Genomic DNA, 18,447 nt, shown 5'->3' on the forward strand with positions numbered 1-18,447 from the left:
ACGTTAGCTTAGCTCCAGCCGTCCGCTAGTGCCCGCCCAGGTCACCCGATTTCTCCAACGTTTGCTTAACCCAAGTGCTCCGAAATGACGAATATCGATGATGCGATGGACGAATCGAAACCCTCCGTCAAGCGACAACTGGGCGACAACATGCGTCTCAACGTGCTAACCTTTGTGCTTATACAAGGGGTACGGTTTGTGTTGGTACACCTTGGAATTCATCTGCACCCGCTGAACTAAATGTCGCTCAAGCCGGGGCCACAATCATGGAGGATTTCACCAATGACTTAACGAGAGATTTCACTAATGGGAGACTTTTCAATGGTCCAAAAAGAAGTTCTTAATGATCCAAACAGGAGCTTTTAAAAACTCCTCCTGTTTGGATCATTAAAAACTCCTTTTTGGATTATTAAAAACTACTTTTGATCATTAAAAATTCTCCTATTAGTGAAATCTCTGATTAAGTTATTGGTGAAATCCACCATCAGAGTTGCAACTCAACTTTAGGCCCGTCGCAAATTAGAAGCGTAAACGCGGGACTTTTAGTTGCGCGTAGTCGCCTGCAAAACCAAACCTATTACATATAGAGTCTATAAAGGTAGGGATGGGAATCGAAACAAAAGTATCGATTTTCAGAATCGATTTCATATCGAAACGTAAGTGTCGATACAAGAGATCGAATCGAAACAAAAGTATCGATTTTTCAAAAAATCGATTTTATTTTCCCATTCCTATATAAAGGGTCTCTATCATTTTAATAGGTCTGGATTTGCAGCCGACTACAGGCTACTCAAAGTCGCGCGTCTACGCGTGCAGCCTTATTCCCGACACTTGTTAGACAGTCTAGCAGACCCAGGTTTGTCACACAGTAGGGACTTGTGGGGCGGAAAAACCTTGACACCTAGGTCTGTCCGTCTGATAGGTACCTTACACAATCATTAGCAATGTCATTACTAATGATGGAATTCCGGATTTTCTGATTTTTCATCATCATTACTTGGAAATAATGACATTACTAATGATTGTGTAAGGTACCTATGAGAGAACTAGGTCTCGAGCTTTTTCTACCACATAATGCGGATTTAAATGGAATTTCATTGTTCTTTGTGTATTTTTTTTCGGTTTCCACAAATAAAAATTGTGCTCTGTAGATATTGAGTTTTCCTTTTTTTATGCCAATTTTCCTGACTGCTTTTCTTGTGGACTTATTTGTTCTATGTACGAGTATTTTGCAAATAAAACCTATGGAATTTGTTCCTTGTATTTATTTTCCTACATTAGGCCAGCAGCGGCGATAGCACGTGGAATGTACCCGTTCCCTGTGAACCATCACAGTTAAGCAACAATGCGCGTGATTGGTATCCGGATGGGTGACCATCTGGGCAATCGGGTGTTGGCTTTTCCCGGCCCCACTCAGGCTGGGTGAAGTTAATGTGAGGAGGCAACGCTCTTGCCTCCATGGTAACGCTCTTGCTTGCCATGCAGAAGGTCCCGGGTTCAAATCCCACCATCGACAAAAATTTGTACTCGTTTTTCGATTGCAAATATTTCAACGGGTTACTTTCTGGTGTTCTCGTGTTGACCCAGCACCTAAATGGGAAGTATTGTGCCCCTTCTCGCCCATCTGACGAAAGGCAAACTACGGGATGGGCATGCCACGCCACAGGCCACATCAAGCGTCTTAATGTAGCAGTTGTTTCCGAATTGCTACGATATAAAAACGGCGGCGGTGGAACCCTCATCTTTTTTTTTTTTTAAAAAAAAAAAGGTGGGTAGTCTGTCGCCGAATGAAGGGTAAACCCCCCCGTCACCAAAAAACATAGCAGTTATACGTTATACTGTATAAGTTATACAGTGATACTAACACCATTTAAAATCGGCTTACACAAAATAATAATTCATATATCTCAGACATCTCACGTACCTCAGACAGTCCTGACAGGCACTTCTTACTCTCGTCAAATGAAGAGGTTGTCAAATCTCAGGTACCCACTTGAATCAGATGGTAAAGTGGGTAACCCGATCGTCTGATGGTAAACAGGAAGGCGCGGGTTCGATTCCCACCCGGGGCGGATTTTATTCTAAATAGATAAGATTCGCTATCGGAACGGCTGGCTTTTTTCTATCCTGTCTTGTCTACCCTTTTCGCTTTCAGGACGGTAAGACCTTAGCAGTTACAGTACAGTTTCCTCTATCAAACATCTTTCTTTTACCTCTGTATGGGGTATGGTATGGGTCAAATCTTGTAACTAACATTTGATTCACTTCTACGAGGCCTATTGGCTTGAAACTTGGTACACTTGTGTATTTTGTGGACAACAATGGGATATTCTATCAGGAAATATGAAAGTTCACCTAATAAAACCATGTTTTTGTTTAAATTTCTTAAAAATACCACTTCTTTTTAGCGTTTTATGGACAGTTTTCACTCTTCTATCACTTATTTGCGTTCCAAATTCTACAAGCTAAGGGCAGGTGTCTGAGGTGTACCATCCATTATCACATGATCGCATTCCCGATGACAAAACCCTGATAACGAAATTGAATAAGGAGTTGTTTATATCGTCTGCATTATATTTACGTCTTAGCATTGACTAATGTAGTTCTTTTAGTTTCACCTTCACCCTGGGTGGGAACCGAACTCGCGGCCTCACTCCACTCTGAAGCTTAGGTGTAGGGGCAAATGGCAGATGTTTTTTATTTAGGTACTAGCCGAAACCCGTCGCTTCGCTCCGGATAAATCCTTAAGGCATGGCCGTTCATGTCACTCATCCATTTAGTGGTCTTGCTCGGCGTACCTTAACAAAAACGAACCGGCAAATAGCCTATAACCTTCACGGGAGTGCAAGCAATAAGTTCACAAAGTTTCATAGCAATCGGATCAGCGGTTTGGCCAGGCATAAAGTGCGAACAAACAAACACACACAAACATTAATTTTTATATATTATTAGACTATGACAGTTCATTCACAAGCACATGAAACCTAGAGCTGAATCCTCCTCCTCCTCGTCTAAAACTTCAGCTGAATAGCTCAAGTTTGTGTCGACTGAGGAGGAAACAGCTCAGGTTCATGGCATTTTCTTCAGACATTTTCATGGCTTTTTTTTTCTTCTGTGATTCTCAACGCGCTTCCGGTTAAAAGTCGGGTTAAGTTTATACAAATCTACGAACTAGGCTGGCTATGTTCACTTTTTAATCGCATTTCTTATTCAATTCAATATATTCTATTGTGATTGGTACAACATTATACACAATTTACAATTTTACATTTAAGTTTTCTATATATAAAAAAGATATAAGTATATGTATAAAGAAGGAAATCACACAGTAGAAAAAAAAAATCCTTATTCTTTTCTTTGTTTCCTCCTACAGGTATTACATGTTCGTGGTATAGTGGTGACGTCACAGGCAGATTCTTCCTATGTGACACTAGCAATAGAACAGCATAGTTCTAGGGCTAGAATAGAATAGTTCTAGGGCTAGAATAGAATAGTTCTAGGGCTAGAATAGAATAGTTTTAGGGCTAGAATAGAATAGTTCTAGGGCTAGAATAGAATAGTTCCAGGAACGACTGTGTCAGTGGATAGGCGTGGCCCTGCATTACTTCTGCCTCTGCTCACTGTTCTGGATGGCAGTCACTGTCAAGTAAGTGCTTACGATAGAATTGACTGGACTGCCTAATGTCTATTACTTGAGCTAGAAGCGAAAGAAGTTAAAAAAATCTAATTTCAAGCTTAGCTCAGTGTTTGTTTCAAATATCATCATAATCGTAACTTGAAAAATAACTTGCTAACTCCTCATTTCCTTCCATTCTATTTACAGAGTGATGTACAAGCGTCTGCCGCAGCCCAAGCTAGGTTCCTCCTCCTCTTCTGATGAACTTCCTCACGAGGACATCGTGGTACATAAACCCATCCTAGGTATCTATATGGTAGGCTATGGCATTTCCCTCATCATCTGTGGTCTATCCAGCGCAGTCAACATGCGTGGGTATGCAGGACAAGCGTATTGCTTCCTAAGCCCTGGTCCTGCACTTAGCGCTATCATTATCCCGTCTGTCATACTACTCGTGTTTCTCAGCGTCATGTGTCTACTGGTACGCTGTATAGCGCTTAGTCACTTGGATTCCAACGCCCAGCTATCGGACGGCACACAGGCGACGGATCTGGAACTCATGGAGGCCTCTGGGGGGAATCTGCCGACTGAACGTACCAGTCTGCATAGCGTCCTAACGCCTTCTAGTCAAGTAGAGGACACGGAACATTCCCCACTGACACATCTGAAGGCATTCATGATGGTGTTGGTGATATACCTCCTCCTTGTGGTGTCCGGAGCGTTGAGTACAATGACCCCTGAGCTACGCCACTATGAAGAACTCCTATTCAGTATCCTGTACTGTGTGTTCTGTATTCTACTCGGTGCACACCTTCTAGTCAAGTAGAAGACACGGAACATTCCCCACTGACACATCTGAAGGCATTCATGATGGTGTTGGTGATATACCTCCTCCTTGTGGTGTCTGGAGCGTTGAGTACAATGACCCCTGAGCTACGCCACTATGAGGAACTACTATTCAGTATCCTGTACTGTGTGTTCTGTATTCTACTCGGTGTGTTTGTGTTGTTCTTCTACTGCTTTACAAGGACGGATGTAAGGACCGGTTGGTTCAAGATGGCGAGCAAGTCGAAGCCGCTGTACAGGTCTCGCAATGTTATCGATAGCAATAATGGACCTCTCCCTGTGCTGTCGAATTCTCACCTGTAGGCATGGAACCAACATTCAAGTTAAAAGAGAACCAAAGCCAGCCACAACTTGAGTTATGGGTTATAGTAACTTATAGTTAGCTTGGTTGGTAGCGCGTCTACCTTGTAAGCGTTAGTCCGCGGGTTCGATTCTCGAGAACCCGGGGCGGATTTCAGCCTGAAGGGATAAGGTTCGTTCTCGGAACGGCTAGGTTTCTGCTATCCTGTTATCTTTCTCTCTTCGATTTCGGGACGACAAAAACCTCCGTTGTTACATTTCCCTTTATAGGAGAGATTTTACCAATGGGAGAATTTTTAATCGCCCAAAAATGAGTTTTTAATAATCCAAAAAGGAGGAGTTTTTTAAAACTTCTTTATGGATCATTAAAAATTCTACCATTAGTTAAGTCATTGGTGAAATCCAACAACAATGTATTACAAAAAGATGTTACAATAGGAAATGAGGAAGCACAACTAACCTGTACAGAAGACTCGAGTACTTTCTGACGAGTAGCGAGTTGTGCTGTTCTATTGCTAGTGTCACATAGGAAGAATCTGCCTGTGACGTCACCACTATACCACGAACATGTAATACCTGTAGGAGGAAACAAAGAAAAGAATAAGGATTTTTTTTTTTTTTACTGTGTGATTTCCTTCTTTATACATATACTTATATCTTTTTTTTATATACATATGTATAAATATAGAAAACTTAAATGTAAAATTGTAAATTGTGTATAATGTTGTAACAATCACAATAAAATATATTGAATTGAATAAGAAATGCCATTAAAAAGTGAACATAGCCAGCCTAGTTCGTAGATTTGTATAAACTTAACCCGACCTTTAGCCGGAAACGCGTTGAGAATCACAGAAGAAAAAAATTGCCCATGAAAATGCCATGAACCTGAGCTGTTTCCTCCTCAGTCGACACAAACTTGAGCTATTCAGCTGAAGTTTTGGACGAGGAGGATTCAGACCTAGGTTTCATGTGCTTGTGAATGAATTGTCATAGTACCTAAATAACAAGCAGGGTCCGTCCCTCCGGGAATTTAGCCCGTAGTGATTAGAGAAAATCAGTACCTATGTACTTACCTAATTTGTTTAATATTCAGTTTATTATTATTCTTGATTTGATTTTACTTTCATGATCAAGACTAGAGCTCGTTCTCCCTTTATTCCCAATATAATGTTCAAGTCACCCATCCATTTATTGAACTGAACTGTTATCTAAAACTTTCTCGCTTTGAGTTCATAGGTCGTCGCGACAAATTTCAAGATCAGAGCTCATTTGTGTGAGAAAATGTGAAAAAAATCCCCCAAAAACCAGTTTTTTTGTTTTTTTTTTTTTGGCTTTATGATTTTCTGGACAAAATTTGCACCACCATTTTCGTGTTCCTGGTAAAAAGACCTTTAATTTGATATATAGGTCGACCAGGTTTGGATAAGTCCTTCTATGGGAACAGAACACTGAGCTAAGCTTGAAATTAGATTTTTTTTTTAACTTCTTTCGCTTCTAGCTCAAGTAATAGACATTTGGCAGTCCAGTCAATTCTATCGTAAGCACTTACTTGACAGTGACTGCCATCCAGAACAGTGAGCAGAGGCAGAAGTAATGCAGGGCCACGCCTATCCACTGACACAGTCGTTCCGCTTCCGTCTGCCTCAGTCCCAGGGCGAATACCAGACAGAACACGCTCATACAGAGCCAGGTATGTACTCTATTACATTCTATCGTAAGCACTTACTTGACAGTGACTGCCATCCAGAACAGTGAGCAGAGGCAGAAGTAATGCAGGGCTACGCCTATCCACTGACACAGTCGTTCCGCTTCCGTCTGCCTCAGTCCCAGGGCGAACACAAGACAGAACACACTCATACAGAGCCAGGTATGTACTCTATTACATTCTATCGTAAGCACTTACTTGACAGTGACTGCCATCCAGAACAGTGAGCAGAGGCAGAAGTAATGCAGGGCTACGCCTATCCACTGACACAGTCGTTCCGCTTCCGTCTGCCTCAGTCCCAGGGCGAACACAAGACAGAACACACTCATACAGAGCCAGGTATGTACGAGAGCGTGCTTCATTTTCTCGCCCATAGCTATGGCGGCGTAGCAGGTGATGTAGGAGAGAGACGCGGTGAGAAGACAGGTGACGCCGATGAACGTTCCGATGTAGACGATCGGATGAAACGCCCGCGCCGGCGCGCCTGAACCCGGCCCTCTGCGGAGAGACAGACAGGGAGTGAAACACATGAGAGGAATGATTTGTTATGTAAGTAGAGTTCTTCTTCTTCTTCCTCTTCTCAAACACCTTCCTTTTTTTTTTAAAAAAAAAAAAAAAGACCTTTAAAACTTAACCTCATTATCAGTGCTGGGCCGGGGCTTAGGAAGCAATACGCTTGTCCTGCATACCCACGCATGTTGACTGCGCTGGATAGACCACAGATGATGAGGGAAATGCCATAGCCTACCATATAGATACCAAGGATGGGTTTATGTACCACGATGTCCTCGTGAGGAAGTTCATCAGAAGAGGAGGAGGAACCTAGCTTGGGCTGAGGCAGACGCTTGTACATCACTCTGTAAATAGAATGGAAGAAAATGAGGAGTTAGCAAGTTATTTTTTAAGTTACGATTATGATGATATTTGAAACAAGCACTGAGCTTAGGCCGCGGGTTCGATTCCCGCCCGGGGCGGATTTTATCCTGATGGGATAATGTTCGTTCTCGGAACGGCTGGCTTTCTCCTCTCTACCATTTGCCCCTACACCGAAGGTTCAGAATGGGCTTTTTGTGTACGGCCAGCTTAATTAGGTTGGATGGTAGCGTGTCTGCCTTGTAAGCGCTAGGCCGCGAGTTCGGTTCCCACCCAGGACGGACTTTATCCTCAACAGATAAGGTTCGTTCTCGGAACGGCTGGCTTTCTATCCTGTCCTCCTTCTCTCTTCGATTTCGGGACGATACTTAAGACCTTAGCAGTTACAGTTCCCTCTATCAGAACTCTTGAAAAAAAAACATATACAATAAAAAAAAAAGTTTTCCGCTTACCAAAAAAGCTCTCCCGTATAATTTTGAACGCCTCGACTGCCACACTGGATGGATGTGATTGTAACGTAGGTAATATACTCTCCACCGAAGTAACCAAACGAGAACAAGCACGCTCTTTCTCTTGAGCAGCTAGTAGGAGAGGTTTGGGTAGATGCATTACAGCTGAGGTGATGTCGATTAGAATAGAACCTGAGGAAATTGAAAACAGAATACCCTAGTATAAATAAGAAGAGAATCGAGTATTTGCAATATTCGTGATGAGGACCAAGTTGCGACTCAAATTCTCAAAATGAGTAGGGACCAGAGGTGTTATCAGTGTAAAAAGATTGATTGGAAATGGAAAAAAAAAAGAAGCACTTGTATAGTAAAGGCCCGTTCCCACTCATCGTTCGGAAAAAATCGTGTCGTGCGTAGTGGGAACACTCATTTAAATTACATTGCCCACAAGGACATTCGGGGGAAAAATCGGATAAAACTTAAGGGCCTTAATGTTGTGACAGCCACAGAAGTTATAAAGAGGCTCTTCAGACTCACAGCAAAAACTTCATTTATTATTATTGTTGTTTTTTTTTTCTTTTTTAACATGAACTTCTCTCAAAAAATATCGTTTCTCAATTAATACACCTCGATAAATTTATTGACTTGGACTAGACTCTCCAAGTCCTCGAACCTTCAGATCCGAAGTCCACAGCACTAACCACTGAGGATTTCGATTAAGTACTTTAATGGTTTAATTTTTTTTTACTTACCAAGTTCTTTTTCCCTGGGCACAAAATCGACAAAGTTCTCCATGGCCTTGGCTATGAACACAACATCCAATGGATCTCGTAGTGAAGATAACTCATTGCTGATTAGATTGTGCAGCTTGTGTGCTGTGGCTACCAGATTATCACCGCCGCCGCGTCTAACTGTCAAATTCATCTGAACAGAAGGGAAACAATATGTATTTGATATAGCTATACCTCAACAGTTGCTGAATCGGGGTCTTGGCATTGAGCTTGGGCATATTTTTTCAAATGGGCAGAACTTACAAACCGCGTAGCGAACATGCGAAGCCCCCAGGGGGGTGAGCACGAAGTGCGAGTTTATTTATACAGTTGCGAGTAATTTATGGAAACGTACAGTAGTTCAGTAAACCGTAGAAGTCATTCAGGAAAATCCCTAAGGCTCCGTCAATGTTGGCCCAAAATTTAAAAAGGACAGAGATTGCCTAAGGCAATAATTCAGCCTTTAGTTAAATTTGTGCTTTATGTATTTTATTAATTTTCAACAATAAAAGAAAAGTCTTCTGTTAATTATCAAGTTCAGGATCGTTGTCCAGAGCTACTTATGTATTTTTATGCATTTACTAGCTGAATTCCGTCGCTTCGCTCCGGAATCCCGCTAGAGGTTTGATAGAGGGAACAGTAATTGCTAAGGTTTTATTGTACCGAAAGCGAAGAGAGAAGAAAGACAGGATAGGAGAAATCCAGCCGTTCCGAGAATGAACTTTATCTCTTTAGGATAAAATCCGCCCCGGGCGGGACACAAACTTGTGACCTAGCGCTTACAAGGCAGACCTTTTACCCTTTAAGTTCACCGGGCGGGCTTTCTGTACCTTAATTAAGATTTTTTACTTACCTTAGAGAAGTGTTGTAAGAGACGTGTGTTGGGTTCTACAAAGGGACACATGGTGGTATTAAGAGAGGACCAATCCCCTTCACTAGAACAATGCCTCGTAGCGCGCAGACCACTGGAGTCCTCGTCCTGATAATCATCATCAGGAGTTACATAACAGGGGAGTTCGCAGGTGAATCCTACCACTGTCTTGGGCCAGATGTAAGTACCTGAGGAACAAATATCAAGACGCATAATCTTAGCTATCATGCTACAAAGTGTCACCTTCTGACGGTGTATATTGATGTTGGTAAAAACGAAGAGTGTTTCACCATCTTATTTCGTAGCAATCAAGTAATCATGCAAATGATTGATTCCGTGACTGGCTGTTGCGGGGCCCACTCAGCCTCGTGAGGAAAGTGAGTAGCTAGGTAACGTCAATATGCATAGCGACCGGTACCATCTGGAAAATCCTACAATGCTGCAGCGAGTACCAAAGTTGTGGTATAATAACACAATGAAACGACATTTATTGGTAGGAGTCGAATGAGAGGTTTCCAAGTTGGAGTAAAAAATAACAAAACTGTTTAGGATCTAAGCAAAAGATGGACTCACCTCTATTATCTGTAGTGGTGGTGCTAGGACAATACTTAGTGTCTTCAGAGATGACTATCACAGATATAGTACTGGTATGATTGATATCACCGGATATAAACTCACAGTTCCAGGTGCCCGAGTGATTCTTGGTGATGTGATCAATAATGAGGGTGCTGCAGTAGGAAAATAACAATGTTATTTAAGGGGCTTCGCGTGCTCGCTACGCGGGGTTGCGCATACGTTCGATGGCAATTTGCATTTTTAATTTGTTTTATCGAATGCTCTATACCCATAAAGTTCTCTTCTCTTACCCCAAATCAAATCATGAATTCTTTGTGGTAAAGAAAAGAGCTTCTTCACAACTTTCGTGAGTATCACAGATTGCCAAGTGCCTCACTGACTATTAAATCTCATCATCAATCTTTTTACACTGGTAATGCAGCCGCTGATCGCTACTCGATTAAAGTAGCTACTCGATTGTCCTCACGAGGCTGAGTGCACCCCGCAATCCAAGTACAGAGCTGAAAAAACTTGGACACCACCGGGAATCGAACCCGGGACCTCCGGCGTGCAAGCCTAGTGTGATACCCACTCGGGCATGGAGGTTGCTCTATTCTCTTACCTCTCTCGTATGCCGCTGTCCCGGGGGAATTTGCTTTCTATTTGTACCGTCTGGTCAAACACAATGTTCGGATCCTGACGCGAGAAATAATTAGATATTATCATTTTATTTATTTTAAACTTTAATTGTAGGTAGGCTTGCCAAACGTTCCGAATTGGCCGGGACAGTCCCGAATTTCAGGGGGTGTCCCGGCGTCCTGTTCAGTTTTTCATTTTGGGGCGTTTTGTCCCGAATTTCAATAATTCGTTCAGGAAATTTAGGAAATGTCGTTACTGCTGCCGAAAGTCCGAAAATGACAAATTCAAATTTTCGAAAGTTCAACGTACTTTTTCAATTTACCGCCTTGCCAAAGTTCTCTACAATCGGGAATCGGGTAGTCGATTTCTTTCCCCATTGATCAGAAGTAATCGAGTTCGGAGTGATCAACCAATGAAATCTATTGTTTACTGAATTCCTGTGTTTTCATTGGTTGATTTTTTGACAGCGTTGCCAAGTTACACACGGTGAGTGTAGGGGTATTGAATGACGGGTGTGATAATTTTTCCCATTTTTATTCGTAAAGATGAGCATACCCGGAATGCATTTTATTGAACAGTCGCCTTATAATTTATTTATATTCCATGGAATCTCAAAAAAAAATAAAAAAATTCCAAAAGTCCATAACTTATCTTTAAAATTTTGTCTTTTGTGTAAAAGCTCTAATTTTCAAGTAGAAAGTATTATGTGTTTGGTGTTTGAGTTCAAAAACACCCAATGTTAAAGTAGATTATCTGATCAATACTCAGATACCAAAATGTATGTAATTAATAGCTTTTGAAATAATTCGTGTGATTAATGAAACACATCACTGTGTTACAAACACTTTTGCAAATTACCAAATGTGTGATGTAAGAAGTTTGGCCATACAAGATGATTTGGTAGTCATTTACCAATAAGATAGAAACCATGAATAGTTTGTCTGCCGGTGAGGGCTCTAAATTGTCTTTCTTAGTGGTAAGAAACCATATCACTGTACGCACTTGAAAGCGCCATCGGAATCCGTTTCGATTTTGAAAATTTCCCGTAAGGAAAATACACCTTATTATTTACTATGTTAAGGCGGTCTCTTCTTGATAACATGTGTGCCGCGTCCATTTTAGTTTAGGACTATTGCACTGCAAATACACCTTGACTATACATATGTATAAGGATAACCTCATCTCGTGATCTGGTCGGACAGCATTCAATTCCCCCGACTTTTTAATTTTGTCTTATTTCCGGTGTTCGATTCCCCCGATTTAGTAGGTTGCACATTTCATTTAACTCACAATCGTGGATAAAGAACATACAAAAACACCATTTGAAGAAAGACTTATGATGAGAAAACCGACACAGGTAATTGGTTGTGCTTATGTTTCGGTTTATTGTTTTTCAATCCCGAGGGTGTTACGGACGTTTTTGTTGATGAACTCATTTTTGAAATGAATTATGAATTAAAATCCTGTTTTTAATTCTCTATTCATCGGGGGAATCGACATATACCGTTTTTTCAACTATCGGGGGAATAGAAGCATACCCTTGAGGCTTCAAAATTTGCGATGGGGGGAATCGGTATGAAATCGGGGGAATCGACAATCGCCCATCTGGTTCAATATTCTCCAAACCATCTGCATGTGGCCTGCATCCTCAAAGCAAGCCCCCCGAAGTCCAATCCAATAAAGAATCTGCCTATACTACTCGGCAGTAATGACTAAGCTGTGGCTTCGGCTTGTATTGCTTCAGGTTTGCTCTGGAGTCCTGGACAGAAATAAATACGAAAGTTGTATAAGTAATAAGGTGAAACTGTCTGTGAGAGTGCTAATGAAATAAGGGTTTTTCTTTTTACATTTTTTAGTCCGTCCTTCCTTTATTATTACAATAGTAATAAAAAAGGTATAAGGGACGGACTATTGTATTCGCTTCGGTGTCGTCTCCACGCCGCGCCGAGTTAAAAAGTGAGCAAAGTTGCCTCCTATGTTGGCTTCATTTCTCCTTGACGGGACCTACTGTTATTTATTCCCCCCCCCTCTCTTATTTCCTTAAAAATACCCTATTTTTCTCCAATTTCAGGTGAACCTCAGATCCTGTGCATGAGATCTCACAACAACTCAAATAAATCTACTCTGAGGCGAAGGTAAGAATTATCTATGTTTGTGTCGTGATGTCGTCAGGTAAGAGAACCTTATCGAAGAATGTTCAGAACTTCAGACACAGTTTCTGAGCATGCTCCTGTAGGCACGAGCTGAAAATCTCATTGTCTCTTATTTCATTTGCAGTTATGTTTGTGTCGTGATGTCGTCAGGTAAGAGAACCTTCTCGAAGACTGTTCAGAATGTTCAGAACTTCAGACACAGTTTCTGAGCATGCTCCTGTAGGCACGAGCTGAAAATCTCATTGTCTCTTATTTCATTTGCAGTGAAACATCCAAATCCCTCCCTCTGGAAATGCTGGACACGGACAAATGCTCTACCAGTAAAGACCGTCTTGACAATACAGAATGCACCAGCTCAAATCCTTTGAACCGAGATCTTTCGCACAGCTTTGGGTGAGTCAACAAGAATGTGAGATGCATGACCGTCAAATTTAGTCCTACCACATCCAAAAAAGTCATAACATCTAATGTAGAACCAAACGGAAGCTAGCCATTCCAAGAACAAACGTCATCTGTTCATTTGAGATTAGAATGAGGGGATTGAACCCAAGACCTATCACTTACAAGGCAGACACTTTCATAAGATAAGAGCTGAAAACTTATCAGTAATAGACTGTCTGACAGTACTTGATTTGAAATTCAAGAGTTCAGGACTTTGGGGTAACATTCAATGAAAAATAAATATATAAAAGTAGATTATAATTAAAACATATCTAAAGGGGATTTAGCTACGAAATAGTAAGTGGTAAGTGACAATTATTAAAGATCGTACTAATGGAAAGAGATCTAATCAGTAAACCAGTGATGGTTGTTATAGTTATCAGTAAATTAGTGACAGTGAGTGATATTTATCAGTGACAATGATAGTTACCTCATTCGTTTGACGCAGATATCCTTAGCGGTTATCCTCTTCCAGGCACCATGCAGATATCCTTTGCAGATTCCCAGGGCCATCTCTAGCATTTCCTTCTGCTCTACCACCATCTGGAAACAAAAGTGGGGATACCAACCAGTTAGAATCAGGTTAAAATAAAAAGTTAAATATACGAAAGCTGTTGAAATTGAAATAAATGACTTCTGAAGCTGTGTCCACAGAGTCCACACATAGTCGCCCCCTTAGATCGACGAGGTGAAGAGATGAATCTATGTTGTCGAGGCAGTGTACGGTTTCAGTCGACGTCGATCGACGCGCGACGGCGTCAACTATGTGTGGACTTGTGGACACACCTTTAGGGTTGATTTTGACTGTCGTTAGTAGAGACCGGTACCAACGGAACGGTGACGCAATTCGATCAATCACGTCCTGCTGGCTTTTCCAGGTCCTGCCTAAGCTTAGGTAAGGTTAATGTGCTAGTTTTAATCCTAGAGAACTGGCGATGGCACGGCAGGAAAGCGCCTGATATCACCTTCGACAGTTTAGGGCTACCTGTCTCACGCAAAAAAAATAATAATAATAAAATAAAATAAAAAAAAATAAATAATAATAATAAAAAATTAATAATAATAATTAAAAATAATTTAAAAAGATTAAGACAAGTCGACGACATCACCCCACTTTGGCTGGGTGAGGTCAATGTGACCAGTGAAATTTTGTCGGAATCGCATGGATTGGAACACATCACACATTACATGCCTTCAGGCATGCACACTCCATTTGTCAAGGGTCTAGGTTTACCCCGTCCTGGGGATCAATTTTATTTGAAGAAACGACCGATTTACTGATGAAATGGCGAGACAGTAAAGCATGATCACATGATCTTAGCAATTGAAGGGCTGCCTCACACAGGCCAAAAAATTTCACAATGGCTTAAATGAGATTAGGGTGAGAGAAAGATTAACTTTATTACTTTCAAGATAATACAAAATAGAGACACACATGGGGTCTAATAAAAAGATTAGACCCCCCCCATAGGTATTATTGGACCAAAAATTGTAGGTACTCTTTGGCAGGATTTCACTATTAATATTTCAGTTTCCATGCATTTTGTATGAAATTAAGATTAACCATAATTTTATTTATAACTATCTATCTATACTATTTATGTTTACTATGTAAATTATTTATTTTCTTTCCAGGAAACTGGGTCAGAATGCTTTGGTTCAGCTGAAAGAGGGCACATTTGCACACCTGCCATCCATAGCTAAAATGTAAGTATTCCACTATTTGGCAAATAGGTAAACGTTCAAAGACATAGTGTCAAACACAGACAAACGAAATGGTAAATCATTGTGTTACAAATTGGAACTCTTCAGCATTTCAGCTTAGTTGACTTGGAGGGTAGTACTTCTGCTTTATAATCACTAGGTGGTGGGTTCGATTCCCGCTTTGTACAAATTTTATCCTAAACAGATTAGGTTTGTTTGGCCGGCGCGGCGCGTATGTATATTATAAGCGCTAGGTTCCCGCTCGGTGCAAACATTCTAAATAGATATAATATAAAGTTTGTTCTTGGAACGGCTGGCTTTTTCCCATCCCATTCTCCTCTCTTTGAATTTGTGATGATATGACCTCCGTTGTTAGAGTTCCCTCTACCAAACCTCTTGAAAAAAACGTGTAACTTTTTTTTACTTTCTATTATTTTTAATAGTTTAAGAGAGGGAACTGTAACAGCTAAGGTCTTATCGTCCCGAAATCGAAGTGAGACAGGATAAGAGAAAGCCAGCCGTTCCGAGAACGATTATTATCCCATCAGGATAAAATCCGCCCCTGGCGGGAATCGAACCCGAGGCCTAGCGCTTACAAGACAGACGCGCTACCAACCAAGCTAACTAGGCTGGCTAAGTGTAAGTTCCTTTACCCACTCAATAGGTAATTTACTCCCCTATGTTTCACAGTGATCTGTCTTCCAATCCGTTCCTGTGTGACTGTGAACTCCTCTGGCTTCATGACTGGGCATGGAACAACACCGTCAAACTCTACCCGCCTCCCAAATGTTATGATCCACCCCCTATACGCGGTCAACTCTTACAGCGGCTACACACGGCAACGTCGCATCTCAAGTGTGATTGGTTGGTACCGGATGATGTGCAGATATTGGAGCTCAGGCCTAGCCAGAACCAGGTGTGTTAGCTAAATCCCCAAGTAGGTTGAGCTGAATTCCCAGCTAGATTTGGGTGACAAAAAGGTCAGTAACTTGAGTTTTATTTTAGGTTAAAAAAAATCTGGTGTGAACATCACACGACTTTCCTTATCCTATTGAATGATGCTTATTTTGGGTGTTCTTGTTCTTGTAGCCAAACTTTTACAATAGGTATCTCTAACCGTTTAATCGGTATAACTAAAAACCGCCAAAAAACGGTCAAAAACCGCCAAAAAAGCGGTCAAAATACCCGATTACATTACTTTGCTTCCTATAGGATAAGGAAAGTAAAAAGCCATCCAGATAAAATTAAACACCTCTGCATAAGCGTAGGCGGGCACAGCTTTGAACTTGAAAGAAAGAAATGTCCTTCAAATGTCATTTTCCCTCTATTTTCAGCTCTCTGTTTGCATGCTAAGAAAACTATTCAGAGAAGGAAAAACTAATAAAGTCTCGAAATGACTTTTGTTTCCAGACAGAAAACATTAATAGGGTAGCTTTCTTGCTTACGTTAGTCTGAAGCTCAGTGGAGTAGCCACTGAAACATCTCTAACCGTTTAATCGGTATAACTAAAAACCGCCAAAAAACGGTCAAAAACCGCCAAAAAGCGGTCAAAATACCCGATTACATTACTTTCCTTCCTATAGGATAAGGAAAGTAAAAAGCCATCCAGGTAAAATTAAACACCTCTGCATAAGTGTAGGCGGGCACAGCTTTGAACTTGAAAGAAAGAAATGTCCTTCAAATGTCATTTTCCCTCTATTTTCAGCTCTCTCTGATTGCATGCTAAGAAAACTATTCAGAGAAGGAAAAACTAATAAAGTCTCAAAATGACTTTTGTTTCCAGACAGAAAACATTAATAGGGTAGCTTTCTTGCTTACGTTAGTCTGAAGCTCAGTGGAGTAGCCACTGAAAAATTAGGGGGTAGGAATACCCAAATTCTATCCTCAACATTGTTTGAGAATTTGACCACGACAATAATACTATCTAGTAACTAGGCTTGATCGAGCCAAAAATAGTGACCAGATATAGTGACCAAAAATAGTGACCAGATATAGTGACCAAAAATAGTGACCAGATATAGTGACCGGATATAGTGACCAAATAGTGACCAGATACAGTGACCAGAAATAGTGACCAAAAATAGTGACCAGATATAGTGACCAAAAATAGTGACCAGATATAGTGACCAAAAATAGTGACAGAGCCAAAGGAACTGATGTAGACCTTGTCCTCGAGGTGTTTTTCGTCAGCCTTTCAATCAGCCCTAGGGTGATGCTGACCTTTGATTTTGAGTTGTGGCTACAAAAGTTTCAAAAGAGGATGCCCGTTGCACTCAGCCTTTGCTAAGTTATTTCTTTAGCAATGAAACTCTTCAGGCTGGTACCCTCCCTGTTTCAGGTTGCCCAGTCAGACTAAGCTGGTCTACTCCCTGTTTAACGCCCCCAGCCAGACTAAGCTGGTCTACTCCCTGTTTCAGGTTGCCCTGCCAGACTAAGCTGGTCTACTCCCTGTTTAAACTCCCCCAGCCAGACTAATCTGGTCTACTCCCTGTTTCAAGTTGCCCAGCCAGACTAAGCTGGTCTACTCCCTGTTTAAACTCCCCCAGCCAGACTAAGCTGGTCTACTCCCTGTTTAAAGTCCCCCAGCCAGACTAAGCTGGTCTACTCCCTGTTTAAACTCCCCCAGCCAGACTAATCTGGTCTGCTCCCCGTTTCAAGTTGCCCTGCCAGACTAAGCTGGTCTGCTCCCTTCTTCAAGTCCCCCAGCCAAACTAATGTACCTACTTCCCTACTTGACTGCTTTTGAATTTTATTACTTCCCCATAACATGCACAATCGCATGTTTCCCTCCACAAAAAGTCTCACAGTACCACACGACATGGGGAGTTGGTATTTAAAAACAAAGAAAGTAAGAATGGTTGTTTTTTATTTGTGTTCGTCATATAATTCTGTACTATTTCAGTTTCCAATTTTGCATTCACTCCAGGGCCGTGGGTGCTACAAATTTTTGGAGTCTAACCTACAGTCTTCTTTTTCTTCACCTTTTCCCGTGTACAGACGGGGTCGGCGTTTTTCGTCAGCCTCTCAATCCAGCTTTAGAGTGATCGCTTTGAGGCCAACTGGTTTTGGCTGAACATTCTGTCTGTCCTACAGTAAAGGGGGGGGGGGGAAGCTTGGGGGGGGGGGGGCCCCCCCCCCACATACGGCCCTGGTTCACTCATGTCAGGGAAAAAAAAAAAAAAAAAAAAAAAAAACGGTTTTGCTGTGTCGTATTTTAAGTCTGTTTAAGATTAAAAATGTCTCTAAAACTCTATCATCATGGTTTCATTTTGATGTTAATTTTCATAAAATACTATGGGTGTTTATGTCGCTTCTTCGAGAACTCGGAAGTGGCGTTTTTTTTCATCCCATCCACTCCTCGTACAAAAATAAAATAAAAGTTTGCTAAAAATGTAGACCAGTATGAATTACAAAGTATGTAAGATACGTTTTAAATTACATGACTCATAATTTTATGTATCAGGCAGGAATATGAAAAAAAATGATAACATTATAATTTCCTTCCTGCCTGATTTTTGATTA

General features: G+C 41.2%; 2 protein-coding genes across 2 annotated transcripts; one reads left to right on the forward strand and one right to left on the reverse strand.

The window, feature by feature from the left end:
- Positions 1 to 3,547: 3,547 nt before the first annotated feature.
- LOC103510967 (adhesion G protein-coupled receptor A1-like) lies at positions 3,548 to 4,765 on the forward strand. Its single transcript, XM_008475675.2, has 3 exons — positions 3,548 to 3,646; positions 3,824 to 4,391; positions 4,583 to 4,765. Exons 1-3 carry the CDS (start codon positions 3,630 to 3,632, stop codon positions 4,763 to 4,765), a joined length of 768 nt encoding a protein of 255 aa, XP_008473897.2. The 5' UTR covers positions 3,548 to 3,629.
- Positions 4,766 to 5,106: 341 nt separating this feature from the next.
- LOC103510968 (adhesion G protein-coupled receptor A3-like) lies at positions 5,107 to 11,557 on the reverse strand. Its single transcript, XM_026824868.1, has 8 exons — positions 11,540 to 11,557; positions 10,611 to 10,684; positions 10,007 to 10,161; positions 9,416 to 9,621; positions 8,545 to 8,716; positions 7,796 to 7,984; positions 5,223 to 5,338; positions 5,107 to 5,112 (listed from the first exon to the last, which is right to left on the reverse strand). The coding sequence occupies exons 1-8, from the start codon at positions 11,555 to 11,557 to the stop codon at positions 5,107 to 5,109; spliced, it is 936 nt and encodes a 311-aa protein (XP_026680669.1).
- Positions 11,558 to 18,447: the final 6,890 nt, after the last annotated feature.

This window comes from Diaphorina citri, unplaced genomic scaffold (genome assembly GCF_000475195.1).
Source record: "Diaphorina citri unplaced genomic scaffold, Diaci psyllid genome assembly version 1.1 scaffold660, whole genome shotgun sequence".
NCBI lineage: Eukaryota > Metazoa > Arthropoda > Insecta > Hemiptera > Psyllidae > Diaphorina > Diaphorina citri.